At 47.3% G+C, this 21,609-nt stretch overlaps 1 protein-coding gene across 2 annotated transcripts in view; it reads left to right on the top strand.

Annotated features, from left to right (window-relative positions):
• The window catches only part of DPYSL3 (dihydropyrimidinase like 3), a 406,198-nt gene that overhangs the window by 265,038 nt on the left and 119,551 nt on the right, over positions 1-21,609 (top strand). For both annotated transcript variants that reach the window (XM_069652430.1, XM_069652431.1), the window contains exons 2-4: positions 11,112-11,200; positions 16,290-16,474; positions 21,018-21,182. In XM_069652430.1, the coding sequence (XP_069508531.1) occupies positions 11,112-11,200; positions 16,290-16,474; positions 21,018-21,182 (439 nt within the window). The remainder of the gene's footprint in view (positions 1-11,111; positions 11,201-16,289; positions 16,475-21,017; positions 21,183-21,609) is intronic.

Genomic DNA, 21,609 nt, shown 5'->3' on the forward strand with positions numbered 1-21,609 from the left:
TAAATAAAGCTGAACATACAAACTTTCCCTCTCCCCAGCTCCTCCCCCTCTCTCCTCTCTCGGTTCTTTGGCTTTTGTCACACCCCCTGGCCCGCCCCCAGCAGGAGCTCTACTTTCATCTTTGTTTAACCTGCAGCTCCATGCAGTGGGATCATTTGGACAAAATAGTGGGCGTGACATTATTTAGTCTGTGCTCCTATAGCATCGCCAGAGATGACACAATCTTTGACCATGCTCATGGCAGATTGGCCTTTTTCTGTAAAATATACTCTTAATTGTATAGAGCATGTACATAATTGGTGCATTACAAAGGCACAAACAGCCAGCTGATATTAAAAACAATAGGTAAAGGCCTAATTCCATGCAAAGAAATCGCCACGTAATATGCCACGTAGGATGACGTCATAGATGATACAAAATTCACCACGTAATATGCCCCATAGGATGACGTCATAGATGATACATCTAGCATTAAATAAACTAAGTATAATCCAAAACACATTGTGATCCTGCATGAATCCACTTGATGGATATTGACTCACCCTGCTTTCCTTCATTGAGATAAAAGCAGTATTTTACCATCTTCTTTGAGTCTGTCCGGTTATTGGGTCTGATACATTTGGTTATTCCATCTAGTACAGAGACGCTTCAAGGTGCTAGATTACAATCCCATTCCAGGTGAGGAGGAATGGGTCATCGTTGGAACGGGGAAGCCCAGACCTCATAATAAAGCGATGAGGTGATAGGTCTTTAATGGAAAATACCAGACACTGGCATTATCTATGCCATGCTTGGCCATCTATCACACGTCCTCTCCGTGCAGGAGGCATATGATGTAATCAAATTTTCCCTTTTCTGAGCACATCTGTTAAGTTTCACCTGCTACTAAAACTTGCTTGGCAAGACGTTTTCTTTCCCTATCCATCTTGAATGGGAATGTAAACGGCTGGCTGTTGGTGTTGGAAACAATGCTGCTTCTTCTGCACTGTCTTGGCGGTGCTGCTTCAGGAATCTGTCCACTTAACTCTGTTCACCTCAAAATTGCATATTTGCACCGTGTCCAACTGCTTTCCCAAAGTGCCGCATGCAGTGACATCTCAAGAGAGCTGCCCAGCACAGGAACAGTTTCCACTTCTGTGTATAGATGTCAAGTCTTGAAGAAAGTCAGTGAAGCTTCATTTTCGACACAGTGGCCAAGAAGCTGGTGATGGGAATAGCTTGCCCTGTTCCAGGGAGACTCCACAGAGAAATGGCAAAAACCCCTTGCGTCCACTTGACAAAGGTGTGTACAAAGCTGTCATTGCAATACATCACAATGCCAAATCCCATGCTTATGGAATCCAGGGGTCAACTACTTGTAATTGCCTGGCATCTTTAGGGTCTCGTATGCTGAGACTTAGCCCGTGGCCTCTCTTTGTCTCTCTGTGCTTGTGCTGTGCCCCATCCCACCCACTGCTCTTTTTTTCCCATTCTCGCTATGTAGTCACACATGCAAGCCCACACTTGTCTAAATGAAGCAAGTGTATGGTCATTTAAATGCACACTCTCCCTTTTTTCTAAGCTATGACATATCTGTGCCACCGCCTCCTTTTCATCTGCTGCCTACCTATGAGAAATTGCCATCTGGCAAGTGTGCAAGGGCTTGGTTTTATCAAACATTTTTAAATAAAATTATGTGGGTAAATCTGTCTCCGAAAGGGTAATCTCTTGATCAGATTACCCTTTCATAACCTCCATGCCAAAAGCGTAGGGAGCATGTGGATCCAGCTGCATCAGTACCCTGATTTCCAGAGCCTGCTTTATTGGTGGCACAGAGCAGGTTCAGGGGCCCCAGTTGCCCATTTCAGAGCTGCAGTGACAGCCGAGTCTCTGCAGCTCAGGGACAGCGTTTAAGATATGCCCTTGCACCAAAACTGTGATGATCATAAGCAGTCCGCGAAGGTGGCAGGATCAACCCTAAAATAGAAATATGCCTGAGTTTAGGCATGGGCATGCCACTACCTATGGTCATGCCAGCCACACCCAATTGGATATCACACATGTGCCAGCTCCTGTGACTCAGCTCCACTGTGGAAGATGATGTGTAATTGAACCTTAATTGGACATTTCCTTTATTTTGCACTGTATTACTGTGTTGTTTTGGTCGCTAATGGTTAACATTCACACCACTCTTGAGTGTATAGCCTTCCCCCGTCCCACTTTACCACAAAAGGCGAAGGAGGTATATCTCTTAAATATGCATGTTTTACCTTTATTATTGCATTGGCTTTTGTTTTGTAGACATGTAAGGGCTGATTGGGCATTTTTGCCCCTACTCATCCTTTTACTCTTGTGGAGCATAATCCAATTTGTCACACTCACTCCTTTTATCCTTTCTTCTCCTGCACTCTAGAGTCATCGGCAGTCACACACTATGGGCCTCATTCCAAGATTGGTGGTAGTCATGGCGCTATTTGCGCCATGACTCCCACCAATAACGGGTCCGGTACTGGTGTTGTTCAATGGGGATTTACTGGTGTAGTCCGACCCTGGCAGGACCGGTAAATCCCCATTGAACAAGCCATTCCCCATTCCCATTTGAGCCCCCATAGGGCTCAATGGGAATGCGGAAGGTGCTATTTGTGGGCCTGCTAATGGCAGGCCCGTAATTAGCGGCCTGGTCCCCTAACGGGACCCATAAGGGAGGTCCCTTGTGGTTCCCGTTGGGGGACTTTGAAATCGGGCAGTAGGGGATTACCGGCACCAGTCTCCTTACCGGTGCCCGGTATCCCCTAGCGCCCGACTCGTAATGACCCACTATGTAACCTAACTGATTTCTGACTTGTATCTCCTCTTCGACCTGTCACTCATGTCAGCTGCACGCAGCATGGTGGCCATCTTGTGTTTTTCTATTCGGTTGTTCTGATACCAGATTTCATTTTTGGTCACTAATTGCTTCACAAATGGCAGCTTAACATCCAAACGGGTATCAGAACACGTCACCCAGTCCTGCGGCAGATCATTATAAGTTTAGTGCCTGTGAGTGGGGGCACTAATGAGCCTTAATTGCACTCAACCCTTGTTGGCAGCCCTTGCTTCTCCTGAGTCCTTTTACTTGAGTTCCAGTGGCAATTAATCCCACTTAGCATGCACACCCGCATGACACTAACGCTATGAATAACGAGTAGACACCATAGAAAGCCTCATCAAGCTCCTCTTGCCCAAGTGTGTAGGGATTGTTTCTTTGCGCTTTACTTGGTCTTTCCGTGCCCTAACACAGCCCTGGTTTAGCCACTAAAGCAAGCGCAAGGCCCATGATAACGTTGAACACATTGCTTGGTTTCCCTTCAATTTCTCCAACAATCCCCATCCTTCCTTCTCCTTCCCACTCTGAAACTGTCTCCCCTTCTTAACCCTCCTACCTCTTCCCTTCCCATATTAGTGGTTTGGAGTAATGTCAGACCTGCATTAACAATTATCCAATACATCACCCTTTGTAATATAACTCGATTCTGCCTAGTTTTCATCTCATCCCAACACCTTACTTCTCTATCACTGCCACTCCCCACATCTCTGGTAGCCAACAGGATTTTGAGAATGCTTCTTGGCAAAGGCCATCGCTATATAATCGGTTTGGGTCTATTTGACCTAAAACATTTGACCTAATCACATTTGATCTAATTTATTTCACCTTTTTTTTGTTGGTCTAAAATGCCAGGGGGTGGGGGGGAGACCTCCGCAATCTCCCCACTTCCCCTCAACCTAATGTATACCCTTACCCACGACCCATATATATATATATAATTACATTTGACCGAAAAAAGGTCATAAAAATTCGATCAAATGTTTTAGGTCAAATGTTTTTAGGTCAATTATGTTAATACCATACAATCAGCCTAATGCAAATACTTGAATAACACTACTAAGACACAAGACACACTCCTCGTGCAAAACTTCATCCTTGGCCACCGTGGGCTAGTAAGGTCCCTCTCTGCTATCTGGTCCCTGTCCTTACTAGAAATGTCAATGCATCGGTCTTGCAGTCACCGTTCTTTACATCACTGAAACACACCTTTGCATCCTTCTCTTAAAAATAAACTACTTTACAATCCGTGCAACCAAGAGAAATCTTCCAGCTCCCTATTGCTTTTCTCACAGTGCAAACGAATCAGATTTTCAATATCTTCCAATCAGGCTTTTGCCCTAGACACAGCAGGGCAGAAGCGCGTTTCTAGGCGCATGGAGGGATGTGTTGGCAGCAGCAGGCAAGGCACTCCTCACCTTGCTCTGCCTATTGATCTGTTGGCTGCTTGCAACATGGTCGGTGAGGACTTGCTATTATCTCTGCTTCGTGCAGCGAGGGAATAGCCCACCGACTACTCTCTCTCACGACAAGAGTGGAGAGATCGACGCAGGGAACCCCAATAATCGCAGAAGCATATGTCTATACATTACGTAGAAAGAAGATCATTTATTATGCAATTAAAAGCAGAACGCATAAATTGGAAAATCTCTAGCAATATAATGGAACCCCTTTGCCACCACATTGAACTCCCACCGCTACCTATGTCCATCGCCTCTCTCAACCTTCATTCCACAAACCCACCACCCACTCCCTTCCTTTCCTTAAAGGACACATTGGGCCTCATTACGAGTTTGGAGGTAGACATGCCGTTTTTAGCGGCATGGCTACCCCCAAACCCGGGTCCCAAAAAATGGGAATTACCAGGCCATTCCGACCTTTACGGGCCCGGTAATTTCCATTCACTGAACCCGGACCCGGTACGTCCCCATAACCATTGAGCCCCCAAAGGGCTCAATGGGAATGGGGAGGATGCTAACAACGGTCCGGTTAATGACGGGACCGTTGTTAGCATCCTGTTCTGCTAGGGGGTGCCGCTCTGCACGGCTGGTCTGACCAGGCGTACAGGACGGCCCCGCGAGCAGAACTCATAATGAGGCGGTGAGGCAACAACAGCGCCGGCAGCACTACCAGCGCCGTTGTTGCCTTACGGCTAGGGTGGTAATGAGGCCCATTGACACACATTGGCACATGACGCGTGGTTGCAGTATCAGACGCAAACATGTCTCTTTGCTTCAAAGCTTCCATCGCCCACCCAACTGCATGGAAGACTCACTGGAGCTCCACCTTAGAGTGGGTGGCAGAGGTGGGCTATCCATGCCATTTACCATTCCCCTCTCCCCAACATTTTTGTTTTCATGGGCACCCTGCGTCATCGTCTCGTAGTTCCAGGGCCCACCATACTGATTCCTGCCTCCAAAGACTCATTCTACAAACTCGCAGAAGTTGGGCGGGGCGGGCACTGCCTGGACTCCAGACAGACCTTTATTTGCATTGAAAAGCCCCAGAGGTGGTCGGACAGTTCCCTGTGAGGCATTTCTCCCTGAAGTGGAGCCCCAGAAAGTGATATGTGTGTTTACAAGAGTCTAAGTACCCAGGGTCTGTAAAAAGGCAAATAAATAAAGTTTTACAACAGGAGCTTATGTGAAATTGGATGTTTGGAGCAAGTACCCAGTGATTACAGAAAGGAGATTGGGTGAATTTCCCGCTGGCGGCATGAGGTGGGGAGAAGTCCTAATTTGGGACAATCCAAGGGGAAAGAAAGGTCACTTGGAGTCGCAGGAGGAAAGGCACACGATGGTGGAGAAGCAGCAGGGTATGAAAACATTATTTATATGGTAATAACCAGGCCCCATGAGCCAGAAATCATATGTGCGAATCAATGGTATGATGCAAGCACAAGGCAATGTTCACATCAGCAGTGAGTTATAGAGGCTGCGCTCTGGGGAAATAAGAATTTCTAACATTTAGGTGCCTCGTAAATGTGGGGTTCTATGTCTTTTATCGGATCCCTACTCTTCGATATCTGCCCCGTGAGAAATCCACTGGCCGATATTCAAGTGCCGAAATGCTCCACATCAGTGATTCCTCCCGCCCAAACCCAACTGCCCACAGCCGGCTGCCTTTCTTATTCCTTCCACACTCCTTCTGCGGGCCTGCCTGTCCCCTGCCTGTGTCTCTGTTATGGTGGCCTTGGCATGCCATCTGCTTTTCCCACACCAACCTGCATCTGCTCACTCAACCCGCCACCCGTCATTTTCTTAATCGTTTCTATTGGCGATTTAGCCAATACATCCTTTCCCGGCTACTCTCACCTGGACCACTGCACTGCCTAAGGCACATTGAGGTGCTTCTCACACTCCTGGACACTTTTCCGTACTATGCTGCAGTTTTGCCTTGACACAAACGATGGACCAAGCCCAGAAACCCTCACATGTATGGCTGTGGCTACTGAAGATTTTGTGTGTGGGAAAATTCGTGCACTTGTACTTTGCTTCCCACAAATTCAGCAAGTGGGGAAGCGTTCAATGAGAGAAAACCCAAATACATATCAGTTGTATGTCTTTATCTCTGTACTCGCATGTGCTGCATCACTATTTCTTGTGTGTACAGTGTTCCACCCTGAATGCCAAAGCTATTGAAGGAGAGTAGTGGCCCTCAGAAAATGGTGGTTTCATGACATAATTATAGAAATATATACCTGTCCTACTCTATATAGGCTGCATGTATTAATGGACACATATTGGATACGACGTAGTCCAGAAAACTGTGAGAGGTCTTCTGAAGATTGATAAAGTGACTTTGGGTATAGCATGGAATTTAGGAGGCAGCGGGCGATATCAAAGATGTCTCTGAACTTATCAAGGGTATTAATATAGAAGAGGCAGTGAGTCCATTACAGCGCAGATGTGGTTGTAAAACAAGTGGATCTTCCCAATGTATGATCTTCTGGGAGAGGCTCGGGAGTGTAGAGGCGGCGAGCTCATTGCAGCGCAGAAGTGGTTGTAAAACAAGGGGATCTTCCCAATGTATGATCTTCTGGGAGAGGCTCGGGAGTGTAGAGGCGGCGAGCTCATTGCAGCGCAGATGTGGTTGTAAAACAAGGGGATCTTCCCAATGTATGATCTTCTGGGAGAGGCTCGGGAGTGTAGAGGCGGCGAGCTCATTGCAGCGCAGATGTGGTTGTAAAACAAGGGGATCTTCCCAATGTATGATCTTCTGGGAGAGGCTCGGGAGTGTAGAGGCGGCGAGCTCATTGCAGCGCAGATGTGGTTGTAAAACAAGGGGATCTTCCCAATGTATGATCTTCTGGGAGAGGCTCGGGAGTGTAGAGGCGGCGAGCTCATTGCAGCGCAGATGTGGTTGTAAAACAAGGGGATCTTCCCAATGTATGATCTTCTGGGAGAGGCTCGGGAGTGTAGAGGCGGCGAGCTCATTGCAGCGCAGATGTGGTTGTAAAACAAGGGGATCTTCCCAATGTATGATCTTCTGGGAGAGGCTCGGGAGTGTAGAGGCGGCGAGCTCATTGCAGCGCAGATGTGGTTGTAAAACAAGGGGATCTTCCCAATGTATGACCTTCTGGGAGAGCCTCGGGAGTGTAGAGGCGGCAAGCTCATTGCAGCGCAGATGTTGTTGTAAAACAAGGGGATCTTCCCAATGTATGATCTTCTGGGAGAGGCTCGGGAGTGTAGAGGCGGCGAGCTCATTGCAGCGCAGATGTGGTTGTAAAACAAGGGGATCTTCCCAATGTATGATCTTCTGGGAGAGGCTCGGGAGTGTAGAGGCGGCGAGCTCATTGCAGCGCAGATGTGGTTGTAAAACAAGGGGATCTTCCCAATGTATGATCTTCTGGGAGAGGCTCGGGAGTGTAGAGGCGGCGAGCTCATTGCAGCGCAGATGTGGTTGTAAAACAAGGGGATCTTCCCAATGTATGATCTTCTGGGAGAGGCTCGGGAGTGTAGAGGCGGCGAGCTCATTGCAGCGCAGATGTGGTTGTAAAACAAGGGGATCTTCCCAATGTATGATCTTCTGGGAGAGGCTCGGGAGTGTAGAGGCGGCGAGCTCATTGCAGCGCAGATGTGGTTGTAAAACAAGGGGATCACCACTCTTCTGGGATTGGCTCTGGAGTAATGGTGAGTCATTTTACACACAGGTGGTAGATACTTGCAATCATCTGGCAGCAGGATTGCTGTGGTAGCGGCAGGAAGAGAATCCTTGCAGGGAAAGAACAAAATAAGATATCCAGTTGAGTTTCCCGAGTGACCAGTGTATATGCAAATAATCACCATATGCATTTGCCCATATATATTGGTTTTGTCTATTGTGAAAATCTGGCTGTAGTTTAGTGGTTTGGTGCAGTGATGAGCACAACTCTAAAGAGACACCCATTAACAGAGTGCTTCCTGGCTCTGAAACTGGAGACAGAGATAACATCCAGGGGTGGACTGGGAACCAAAAGTGCCCCTTAGTACATATTTTCAGCAATCCAGCCCTGAATACATTACCATGTAAGAACTAACGCATAGCTGGAAACCAAATAGATTCTGGCATCTTGTGTCAGGCGGAAAGCAGGCAAGATGATGGGGCCGGCAATCCTTATCTGGCAGCAATACGTGGGTCTATGCAGAAAAGAAAAAAAACAATACGGATCGACCTCATTTTTTCTTTCCGATGTGCTACAAATTTCACATATGCAAATAAATGGCTTTCAAACTCCATGCATCGAAGAAACGAGCTTGATGGAAGCTGTATTCAAATAGCGCACTGAGGGCCTCATTTTGATGGGACACGGAGCACTGCTCCGTGTGTTTAAACGCCCTGTGTAGGGAATCTGCGGGTGTCTCCACTCGCATCACATTTTGCTGCAGGTGGAGTGTCAAGTGATCCCCAGACCCTCTGCCTGGCCTTTTGCAAGCGCAGAGAGCGGGCGGATTCCGAAGGGATCCGCTGTAATGGCCGTCGACTTTTATTCTTGGCCGCTCAAAATGACTGCCCGCCTCCATGTACTTTAGGGTTTTCCTCGTGGTGCAGAAGTAGCCATGGAAAAGGGGTTTCTGGTCGAATCGATCCGCCTGGATCCACTCGGTTCACGTAATCAGGAGACCTGTTAGGGACTGTGGAAGTGGGTGCGGCCGGGGTCTTTCTAATGCCCACATGTTCAACACCTGCCTCTATGGGGGGTCCCCCCGCCTAGGATCATGCGGGGTGTGTCGATTGTCCTGGTCATTGTATACTCCTGCCTGTTGCATTGCTGTTGCCGGGTGCTTACCCAGTTTGAAGGGTGCCTTTCATGAGTTTAGTGAGTAGACTGGGCACCCTTTATGTCGACTGCACAAAAGAGAAGAGTGTTTACTGTATGCCCCATCACAATTCCCAAAACATAATGTCTTCTCCTTCTGTGCTAATGAACCCCCTATAGAACGAGGGGCCTGTGCACCAGCTGGCACAGCTCCAAGCAGCCTTTCAGCATCACAGCCCTGTTCCCTCAGTGGGCAGTGGCAGCCAACAAGTCACAAAGCTGCATGCCTGGTGCAGCTGCAATAGCAGTGGAGGGGTCTATAGGGTGGGGGGATTTTACAGTAGTCTCCCATCAATACCAACCTGGATGACAACCTAGCAAATGGAAGTTAACACGACCTTATATTAATATAATTAACTTTTAAATTGCAAAGCCAATAATTTCATCGACTGCAACTGCACTAAACTTTACCTGCACTGGTGTAGGATACTCCCTCTCTGTATCATGTTGTAAGCCATAGAACGCAGTTTCATGTAAATAAGATTTCGGACACAAATACTGCCTTGAAACATCTAATTTAATGAGAGCCTCTTTTGTGGCAATGTCCACAGGGTGGGTTTGCCTGATCCGTGATGTTGCGGCATTAGCAGCAGGCCAGGACCCACTAACTCACCATAGTAAGTGATCTCATCAGCAAAGTGACAGGGCTTCACAGCGCTATGTCGTGCTTTCATGTTAATGTAGGGCATTTCATGAACATTTTACCAATAAGAATTGTTAATCACACAGCAGAGGCACATGGCTTCCATTTCTTTCACTGCTCTGTTGGCAAGTTCTGGATTTTTGCCTGTGGAATCTTCCACATTACAAGAATGGGACTACGAGTCCCACATTGCCAACTGAGGGTTGAAAGGCCAAGCCTGGGTGACTTTCTACACATGTTATGGGACCACTTTGCAACTATAATAACATATTATATGCCGTTCATGCCCTGCCAGAAGGCGGACATGGCCTTCAACAGCCTGCCAGCCCGAGCTAAGGCAGGCCCGAGCAAAGCTCAGGCCTCAGCTCGGGCTGTGGGCCACTAAAGGCCTCGCCTGCCGTCCTAGCAGGGCATGAAACCCATTCGCACCCTGGGTTTGTCCGGTTTGCCAATGGCTTTCTTAATTTTTCATCCGGAGATTCGCACTGCTTGCGCAGCCGATCTCCCTATGGAAAAAAAAGATACCCGCCGTTATTTCGAAAAGGGACCAAGTCCCTTTTCCTTGTCTATGGTGTTGGACAGACGGGAGGAGCATTGGGACCGGATTGCAATGCTGTGGTCCTGCAGATAAGTGGAGGAGGTGGGGGGGGATCAGGTCATTTTGGGGGTGGGGAGGCAACAGGCAGAGGCTTCCTGTTGCCTCTCTGCATTGAAGAAAATTAAAAAGGCCACCCGGGTGGCTGGTTCAGCGAACAGGTATTGTGTATTCTCACCTGCTGTTCTAGCCACCTGATTGGCTGAGCGCCCTTTCCCAGGTGCAAATGTATTTTCATCTTCTGAAATGGGATAGAAGTAAACTTTAATGTTAATATTGCCAGATGTGCAGCATCCCTTATTTGGCTAGTTTCCTGATGGATGGATTCTTTTTGGGTCAATTAATCAACAGTTTTATTTTTACCTTTCTCTGCCAATGTGTTCCATTAGATTGACCACATTTTGGGATAATCACTTGACACCGCATTTACCTTCCTATCTGCCAATACCCCTCTCGAACCCTGGAAGCCAGCTAGAGTTCATTCCAAGAACCTTTCCCATAGAGTGCACTCATCCTATGGTGAGAAATCCTGCCTGCTGAGTGGAGGGAAGCAGAGGCAAACTAGCCTATATATACACAGGAGAATTCCTGACAGGCGCGACCTGGCCAGGCCAGCCCAGAGTGCAATGCGCTCTGCCACATGCCCGGTGTCTGCCACATCCTGGCATGTGAGTGTGGCTGAAGACCAAAAATAAGTTTCTGCCCTGTTAACTTCCGTTTCTTCTCTCCACAGAGTGACCGTCTTCTAATAAAAGGGGGCCGGATAGTCAACGATGACCAGTCCTTCTACGCAGACCTCTACATGGAAGATGGCTGCATAAAGTAAGTGACAAATCCAAACTTGCCTTCTTGCCTCTGCCTTTGGGAGTGGGTGCTGATTGGTGGATGGCAGCAGAGCTGTGAACCTGCAAGGAATCTATTTAGAGGACACTTCTTAATGCAAGAGACTCGTATCATATCATAGAAAAGAAAAAAGAATATAAGGGTAGATTGAATGCAACCGTGGCTTGCATGTTTGCAAATCCGTTTTTTTGCTAAGTGAATGCATTCGTTAAACACATTTACAAAGGCACATCTGGAGATGCAGATCCACACACGCGCAGTTACATGATTTTCCCTGAAGAGGGGATGACCACGGATGAAGTCTGTCCCGTGACAGCTGATAGTTTATAGAGTAAATGATAAATGCCCAAGGCGCTCCATGACATGCTACACCAAATTGTAGCACATTTGGGTTGTGAACCGTGCATCGTGCAAGCATCCTATCCTCCAATCAATGAAGGGTGCCAGATCTCTGCTTTAAGAGCTATTTTGTTTGGCATATGTTTGGCATATGGGGAATTGAAAACAGCCCCCAACCACTGGGTGGAAGGAACTTCGAAATGCGACCCTAATATGCTAACATGCAAGGGATGGATTCTCTGACACGTGTGTCATTGTATTCCTGACTGCTTATTCCTGGAACCCTGTAGAGGTTCTCCAGGCTCTCATGTAGAAGAGCTTCCCTTGGATCAGAGCCTCGAGAGCCATCATACTGGCTGAACCTATATCTCCAGGATTTTCCTAAATGTGGACGTCTTTAGTCGGGATCCGCGATATCAAGGTGATGGGCTTGCATGCTTGCCTGGTGCATTGCTGCTTTGCAGAAGTCGTATGGATCTAAGGAAGCGCAGGGTTTGCTGAGCTGACCGAGTCCCGGAACACGGCATGATTCTTCTTCTGCGCTGGGGTGGGTCAGATGAGGGGCAGCATCTGTTAAGGCACCCCAAAGGTAATGGCAGGCGATTTCACAAATCTTTGGGTTCATTCTATGCTGATTTGTGGGGTTTCAGGATCATTCCTCCAGAAAGAATTTCCAACAGTGCTGCAAAGGGGTTCCATGTTATTTTTGACAATGTCGTAGTCCGAGGGATCAACAAAAAGGTTAGGCGACTTTTGAAAGGGCTAACAAAAAGTTTAATGTTGGTCTCAAAACACGGGGTGGGTGTACTAAGAACTCCCACGCCTTTGCTTAATCCAAGCCCCCTGTTATACCGCTGATCCTGTTGGTAAGTGGGTGTCTAACGGCTGCAGTGTAGCAGTAGTTACCAACTTTTATGTGGTATTGGGTGAGTGTCGTTTCCCAACCCATTCCCAAGTGTAGCTACTAATGTGTACGTTAATGCTGACTTTTCCCAGCTCTGAGGGTTGTGGATTTAAGAGGGGTTGCGCCATTTTAGAGTCAGGCGGCCCGGTCATGGCAGCTGCTTGACTCTGCCATGGTGGCTCCCTAGTGTGTGCTTCTCTCACGTCCTTTAGGTTGGGGCTCATGTGCATTCTGGATTCCCTCCTTCTTCATGTCAGTTATGAATCACAGGTAAACCTGCAAATGTGCATGCAGCGTGGATCACGATCCGTGCTCCAGCAGCAGAACCTGGAGGAGCAATCACACTCCAGACGCCCATGGCCCTCAGAGTGAGTGAGGTCTATCTTTTCAAACGTGTTAGGGTGTTTCTCAGTGGCTACAATTATGAGGTTGGGAATAGGCAGGAGGCCTTGGGGGACCCCTGGTGTCCCTCCTCAGGGGTTGGCATTACTTACCCAATGACCTTCCCCAACCACCAATGTTCATCTTACCCCAGTTCTTGGCCTCATCAGTGGTACTCAATCACAACACCTTCTGTCAGTTCTGCGCATTTTTAGCCAACAACCATCTTTTCCTTCTAGTATTTGCAATTGAGCTTTTCCTGTTACAAGTATGGGACTGCAGGTCCCAAATAACCAAATGCTGCTGGTTTAGGTGGTCTCACTAATAGATTTAAGGGGTTGAGAGCAAGTCTGGGTTTTGTTTATTTCCCTCTATTTAAAATAGTGCAGAAAAGCTAAGGAATTATAGAGTGGAACGCTCTCCATAGAAATACCGAATGGTTATTATTGATTTGAAGTTTCTTATCCAGCTCCTTTGCTTCTTGTGAAGTCTCCCTAAGTGGCTTTGATAATCTCAGATGTTGGTACAAGTGCGGAACCACTAATGGCATCCAGCAAGCATGACACATCTCTGGGGTTGGCTGTGGTCCTGATATGCAGGAATGGGATGCAGCAGTTGGGGTGGACTGCCTTGGTTTAGATAGAACCTATACTTATTTTCATATTTCTGCTCTCTTTTTTAATGGTACAGGTGCCTTCAAGCGATGGAATTGATTTGCTGAACTCTCAGTGCTTATGATCGATCCACAACTCTCCATCCATTGCTTTTCCGGTTGGTTAAACAAGGGACCGGGCGGTAATTATTCCATGTCAGCATTCAGATCTGTTCTGGTTTCCTGGGCAAATGGTCGCCCTTTCACAGGGCGCCTCGACTCTCAGTCACATGAGCTGTGTGGTTTAGGCTGGAACCTTGCCTATCAGTGGGGAAGGAGGGTTGTCTATGGCTCTGCCTACACTGCTGATGATAGCCTAGCGAATGCAATGCTGCATCCTTTTAGAGTAACACAAATGGCAAACTCTATGGAGGTCAGTTGGTTTGGTCAATGGATGCTTTCATTCAATAGAACCAACGGGCCTACGGACGTGTATGGCTTTATAAACATATAAATAAATAAATCAAAATAAACACTAGCCTTAGTAGTCAGCAGGAACAAGTAAGCCAGTCTGTCAAGAATTGAAATGTGTCCCTGAGGATGCTGAAAAGGGGCGACTGATTGTATTTCTGCAAAAACATTTTCTGAGATTGCGAGAGCCCCGCCCTCCCCGGGGAAAATGATGAAAATAGAGCGGGCCCACCACACCTTGGACCCCTGGCCAACCTACACGAGACCTCATAGTCAGTGTCTTGCGTCGTCCTGTCAAAGAGCTGGTAATTAAACGTGCAAAAGAGCTACAGAATGTACTGTGGGAAGACAGTGGCCAAGTACAGGAAGCAATTTAATGAAGTGAAACAACTGGCCAAGTCCCACCAAAAGCCTCATTACATGATCTGCCGGCCACATTTAAGATAGTGGGAAATGAACATGTTAACATGGCATGCATTCCTAGCCAGAACACTGGATTACTGAGCACTGCTGCTAGAAGGCAGATTCAAATCACAATATACAACTATCCCCTTTGTCTAGCAAGTGTTTGTGGTTAGTTCATATCCCTACCTGGGTGGCTAGGTGAGGCGCCTACATTGTGTAATGTACACATAAACATTACTATGGTTTACGATTGCATATTGTATCATTGAAATGCATTAATAAATATGTTAAAAAAGAATTCAAATTTGAAATTTCATTTCTCAGAGGTAACCTGACCCAAGGAGACATATGTATTTAGAAGGTTATTACTAGTAGGGGATAATGTGATGGAGTAGGTAGGCATTTTAAGACCTGCTGTTTTTCTCTTGATGCGTTTTTTTATTGGAAGGAATATTTAGTGTATTAGGTATTGCTCAGCACACGTCACTTTATTGATTTTTGTATTAATGTTTTTTAATTATTTTTATGTGTTATTAAACTGTGTACTGAATACAATATTGTGAATGTGTCTAAAAAAGTGAATAGAGAGCTTCCTGGAAGAGGTATTCTGCCAAGAAAACCATTGTGGTTATAATTGAGTTGTGGTGTAGCTTGAAGCCTGAAGAAACAGTAAAGTGGTGTTGGGATCTTTTGTTTTTGACAGTAGTAGTTCATTCCAGGGTATCATCCCAACATCCTTATGCACCCCGAGTCTCTCATAAATTGTTGTTGATAAAAGGAGATGCTTCAACTGGCCAGTGCTCTGGAAGGCCTGCAGGGCTGGAGCAGACTTCAGTGTACGGCCGGGCTTGGTCATCCAGATATTGATATCGATATTTTATTTCTATCGTGAGAGCGCTACAAGGCAAGGGAGGGGAACAGGGGTGAACAAAACAGCGATCTTACTAGGCCCAGTGACATTGAGAACGCGCAAGTGCATGGGAGAGGGGGAGGGGAATAGTGCATGGAAGGGGGGAGAAGTGGAAAGTGCGAAGCAGAGGAGAAACAGATAAATAAAAATAAATAAATAATAAAGACAACAAACAGTGGTAGTGCAGCCAGCATTTTGCAAGTGCTAGGTTTAAGGCAGCACACAGGGTAGGTTTGATAAGTGCAGGAAGAAAAAGGGGGAGGGCTGTATGGGTACAGATACAGACCCTAGTGCAAGGGGTGGCCCGGAGGGAGTGCGGGAGGGTGGCAGGGTGCACAGTGCCAAGAGAGAACAGATCAGCAGGGTAGAGGGGGAGCAAAGGCAGAAGAAAAGAGGAAGGTCTTGAGGTGCTTCCGGAACCGGAGATGGTTCTCCTCAAGTCAGATGACCGGTTTATGCCCGGTATTGTACAAAATTACCTACTCCCAAAGTTCGACCCCAAAAGTCTGACCCCCAATTTTCTGCATATATATATGTGTGGGGGGGGTAAAGTGAATTAAAAATGTATAGGGGTAAGGTTGTAGGTTGTGGGGGGGTCTCCCCCATATATATATTTGCGGAAAATTGAAAAATAAATCGGACTTTTGGGGGTCAAACTTTTCAGTTCGGTAAAATCATGTAGATCCTTTATGCCCATCGCTCCACACCTATCAAAGGCAGTGATGCCTTTAGAACATCTCCAGGTGCAGCTGCACACCTGAGGAGCCCCACGGCTGGATCAGCCGAGAGGGCTACTTCATTCTAGTCTTTGGAAGATTTAAGCTGGATTGCAACATTTTGGCATCCTTGGGGGTAACAGCTGCAGGATCTTTCTAGTTCTTAGACCTCATTTCCAGTAGACGCAGGTTTAATACCGACGCATGTACTTGCCAAAAGAAACTATCTGGTCGTCAGATCCAGGGCTGGATATTTCACACCTGCTGCATTGAACTATGTTGAGGGTTTAACAAGCTTGCATGCGGGAGTTTAACACTTTAACCTGTCAAATTCTCGTTTGCTCTTTCAGACAAATTGGAGACAATCTGATCGTGCCCGGAGGGGTGAAAATTATTGAAGCAAATGGCAAGATGGTGATTCCCGGAGGCATTGACGTGCACACACACTTACAGATGCCGTACAGGGGAATGACAGCCGTGGACGACTTCTTCCAGGGGACAAAAGGCGCCCTGGCTGGTGGAACCACAATGATAAGTGAGTTTGCGGGGTGAGCGTAAGGGAAGGGTAGGCCTGTGCTTGGGGCGATCTCTGTGTAAATAGAAGGTCAGTGTAAGCTGGTGTAGCGAGTTTCCCCTGTGTGATCTGGATAGGCCAGTTCCAACCAGCGGTGCATGGGAGCTCTCTTATGAGTGTGGGAAAGGCTTGGGTAAGCCAATGGGAGAGCTCCCTTATCTATACCCTATAGATCAGTGTGAAATGGATATATTCTTTGCATGTACATGGTAGACTGCTACGGTATTTATTGGTCTTTTCATGCTTTAAATCCGGCGATGTACATTTATGAAGCTCACCCATACATTTTGGGGTGGTTGGCCTCACCCTACTCTTTGGTGATTATCATGGATTGTTGACAGTAGCGTATCCTTCCAAAGGCATATAGCCAATAAGGCACAAACGGAGTGGCTGCAGAACTCCACACTTTACAAAATCAGGCCCTTCATCTCCCCCTCATGACTTCTTCGTGGTGGTCCAAGCCCTTGTGATCTGACACGTAGATGGGAGAAATGCGCTCATTACTGGGCTTCCCATCACGCATCTACCCCCCTTCATGGCAGCCCGCCATGCTGAAGCCTTCCTCATTACAGGCACCTGCACATTCGAATGTATCCCTCCTGCACTGCACACGCCGCACAGGCTCCCTCACCCCACAAGGGCCAGGGCTTTTGTGACATTTGTGGTTCTTCTCTGACGTACAAGCTCCTGCTGTCTCTTCCTATATAATAAAAGTCTAGGTTTTGAAGTAGGCAGGGAGTGGAATTGTTTGGGAGGCAAGACTGATGGGAGAAGGGTGCCTTTTTATGTTAGTATTTGAAGGTTTAACAGAGGTCCCAGTCATACTGGAAGTACGACATAATAAGAGATTACAGATTGTTTAAGATCGGGCTCCTAGGTTTAGAGCGGGGGACTGGTGCCAAGTGGTTGTTTCAGATCAGCCATGGTCGCAGTGAAGTAAGGTGGTCGGGGAAATCGATAGGATTTGCATACGAGATAAAAAGTTGCCTTGCAGATTTGGAAGCCAAATGCAGGAGAGTAAAGGTCTTGTCTGAGGGGGATTTGAGGCAAATTTCAGTGGTTTGTATAGTATAGGAATTCATTCGGAGGGTTCGGGTAGTTATAAGCATGCAAGGCCAAGTGTATGTTTGTGTAAGATCTGACTGGCAACGAAATACATTCACGGGCCAGTAAGTCCACTCACGCCCCAATGTCCAGTTATTCACATACCGATTGAAACCTGTCTTTACGCCACTACTAAGCGCTCCTAATGTGGCAGTTATTGGCCATTGGGCATGGAGAAGTGTGGCCATGCTGGCTCATATAATGTGTCCAGGTGATGAAGCCAGCACTAGATCCCAGGTCTCTTGGATCCACAATCTATACCTTTCCCTTCCTGTGGGTGATCCATTCAGACAGAAGCCAGTGGCAGGACAGATCCAATGGTTCTTTTGCATTAGGCAAAGGGACATCTTGTGACACCCCTAAGATGGTGGGATCCTTCACTGCTTGCAAGGCCCACCCCCTCCTTCATTCCTGTGGCTCAGGTGGTGCACTATTAGCTTGGCCTTTCCCTATTATGACTGAGCCCAGCCCTAATGTAGACAAACACACTCTGTTTGCCTGGATTCTGGGCACAGTGCCCACCTTGGCACGGCCGCTTCATGCTCCAGCCAGCACCGAGCATCCAGATCAGCTTTTTCAGACCCAGTAGCCAAGGGCTTTCAGATTTCTTTTACGCCACGAAGTGCCAACTGTTGGAAACTGTAACCGCGTGAAGTTGCCGGGAAGCAGTCCCACCCAGGATCAGCCATATTTGGTTAGGTCAGACTAGCACCACTCTTTGTGGCAAGCTTGATTCTGAATGCAAACACTGGTTGCATTTTCAAAACATTTGCCTTTCATCGGCATTCAAACCCCACTTAAGGTTGTAGCTGTTTTACAACCTGGCGCCATGTATAGCAGGTCCCTCTCTCAAGGTGCGCACATCTTTACGGTTCAGGCTGCAAAAGGAAGAGTGTTCTCTTCGCTTTGCAAGGATGATGCAGGTTGATTTCTTGGTCATCACAACTAAACTCTTCTCGGGAGGATAGCTCAGGGGCAACACGCTCGTCTTGGAAGCAAGACGATGAAGAGCAACACAGGTTCGATCCCCAGGTCCGCGCTTAGAAACCTCTGGGTATTAAGCACGGTATAAATGACCAATCATAATCATACCCCTCAGATTAATCTGGTAGTGCAGAATAATACATTAGAAATACATTAGAAACACTTGTGTATGGGTGCGTTATAAATGCTATATTATATCAAACCTGAATAGTGTGGGTGCAAAGATCTTAGAGGGTCACACCTGGAGGAACATAGCTATATCTGAGGGTCCACAGCAGTTGCATGCTGATGCTTTACATAGCAGAGCTATCACCCAAGTTAGGGGTTGCATGTTCGTGGACTAGACTCAAGGATGCCCTCTCTTAAGGTTTTTTATATGGTCTGACCGGTGTCTGAGCTGAGCTACCCCGCACGTTGCACTATGGCTGTAGGGAAATTAGAAAGGAGTTTGGAAGCCCCCTGTACCGAGAACGAACATGGGTCAAATACCCTGTTCTATGGATTTTCTTCCACACAGAAGGGCCTACAAACCATTTATTTTAGCTCACTGAACCCTTCACAGAGGAGAAATATTCATGTCCCACCCACAAGGGCAGCCCAGCACCGAAATGTTAGGCAATTCTCTGTCTGGGGTTGATGGTGGTTCTCTTGTTCAGAGGAGAATTGCCTAGCATTTTGGTGATGGACTGCCCAAGTGGGTGGGACCAGACTGATACGCAAATGGGGATTTCTCCTGTGTGAAGAGTGCAGTGAGCTAAAACGTGGCTGTAGACACGCCACACTGGGCACCTACCCAGGGAACACGTTATTTGGCTGTGTTTGTCCTTGGTAGATGGGCTCCAAGACCTTTTTTATAGGGAAATTAGGGCTGTTCTTTATGTTAAGTGTATTTTTTTAGACGTGTGCCTTAGAAAACAGATCTCTCAAACTATAAAAACCAACTCTCTCTCTTGTTGTGTTCATGTTTTAGACCTGTGTACTATCGAGCACCTAACTCACGCAGACGTCACAGGGAGATATGTACGCAGCAGGGGCATCATGTTAGACAGCGCTAAAGAGACTGCGCACCTAGCATGGGATATAGGGGTGCCAAATTGTTCCATCATGTCATTCTAAATCGTATGCATTAGACTGCAGTGGCATCGCGAGGATCACATATATTACTGGTGTATGTGTTAGACAGCGGAACTATCCCTCACGTGAAACATGTATAGCACGCTGACGCCTTCCACCGCAAAGCTATCCTAAAAAATGCAAAGATGTAGGTGCAGGCCCAAGGCAGCAAATGCACCCTGCATTGTGCCGCAGAGCTGCTGCTCGCAATACACAGGGTTAAGTGGTTGAGCCATTCCACCACCCAGCAATCCTTAAAAGTGCCACGATGCTGCCAGGCAGCAGCGGCACCCCCAGCTAAGGCATCAGGGCTATCTCCCGTTAAGCATCGGTTTGCACTTGATCTGCATTGCAGCTGGCCTGCATTGTTTCCCTGCACGTACCTATCCACTGAGTTGGTTTGCGTACGGCACTTCCGGGTCCTTGCCGTTTTCTGTAGGCGTCAGCTATATGAATGGGAGCATTATCCAGTGCTCTGAAACCCACTGTATGGCAGGAGAGGAAAGAGTTGCTGTCCTTTGTTTTAAACAAATAAAATCTATTTAAAGGGACAGTGCAGTGCAGATGTTGCTCAATTGAGTATGTGGACATGCCAAAATAGAACTGAATAATTGCTTTGTTTATAATGTCACAGAAGCAATTTGGCAGATACTCGTTTAGCCAAAGTCTGCAAACTTAGAATAACGGTGGCATGGCTTGAGAAGGGGGAGGGGGGTTTGCAGGTTTTAAGCCATTTTATTTCCCTTTAACAGGGAAATGCGTTTTTTCGGCAATTAACACACAATTGTTTGTTGTGGCTTTAAACTGAAAGATCTCTGTTAAAACTAATCTGGAGGCTACACTTTGTAAGCTAGTTCTAGCAGATGACTGGGATAAGGTGATATGTTGCCATTTCTCTGTTGGAAAAATGCTACTTATGTTCACAGACAATTAGTGTGTATGTTTTGGTAAAATGCAGGAATCTTCACTTTGTATGCATGTAAATCCCATGAAGAAACTGGGAGAAAAAAGGCTGGGGCCCCTAGAAGGGTGTTAGGGCTGGACACAGTCATGAACATGTCAAGCCATCCTGACATGTAACTATCCCCCACCTCTACTTGACCAGCCTGTTCATTTTTCTATTGTCCCTTCCGCCTCTGGCTGTGTGCCCAGGTACATGTGGGCCTATTCGGTTGTCCCTTCTTGATGTCTATGAATGCACTGCTCGGTGCCAGCCTGTCTCCTCTGGCCATGCACTGAGCACAAGAGCCCCATTCAGGATCCCAGCAGTAACCTCATCTCTCCCTCTCTTGTCCGTGCCCAGTTGACCATGTGATCCCGGAGCCCGAGTGCAGCCTGACGGAGGCCCTGGAGAAGTGGCGGGAGTGGGCCGATGCCAAGGCCTGCTGCGACTACGCCCTGCACGTCGACATCACTCACTGGAACGAGGCTGTGCGGCAGGAGGTGGAGACACTCATCAAACAGAAAGGTGACTGCTCGTAAAGTGGTTTTGTGAACGGAGGCGGAAGGCATGCAAGGATGGCACTGCCTTGGGGAATGCTCTATTGTTGGAAAGAGCTGTGGACTGTGTGTCGAATAGGTTCCGCCTGTCGGCTCCCCGTACTTTACACAATACAAGCTGACACACTTCAGGAAACCTACTGTATCAGATCTAGAGGACTGGGGCTGTGTGAAAGACATGGGCCGTAGTAGATGAATTGGGGGACAGGGTAACAAAGAGCCCAACACAGGCTGTGTGGCAGTTTGACAGAGCAGTAGATCGTGCAAGTGCCTGGCGATCTTCAGACACTTGCATGATCCGAATGCACCGTGCCTGAAGATCGTCTGTCTGTTCTCCCCTGTCTTCTTCCCTTAATTGCATTTGTAAAACTGCAGAATCTTCGTCAGGCCTATTT

Source organism: Ambystoma mexicanum, chromosome 3p (genome assembly GCF_040938575.1).
Source record: "Ambystoma mexicanum isolate Mex_15411 chromosome 3p, UKY_AmexF1_1, whole genome shotgun sequence".
Lineage (NCBI taxonomy): Eukaryota > Metazoa > Chordata > Amphibia > Caudata > Ambystomatidae > Ambystoma > Ambystoma mexicanum.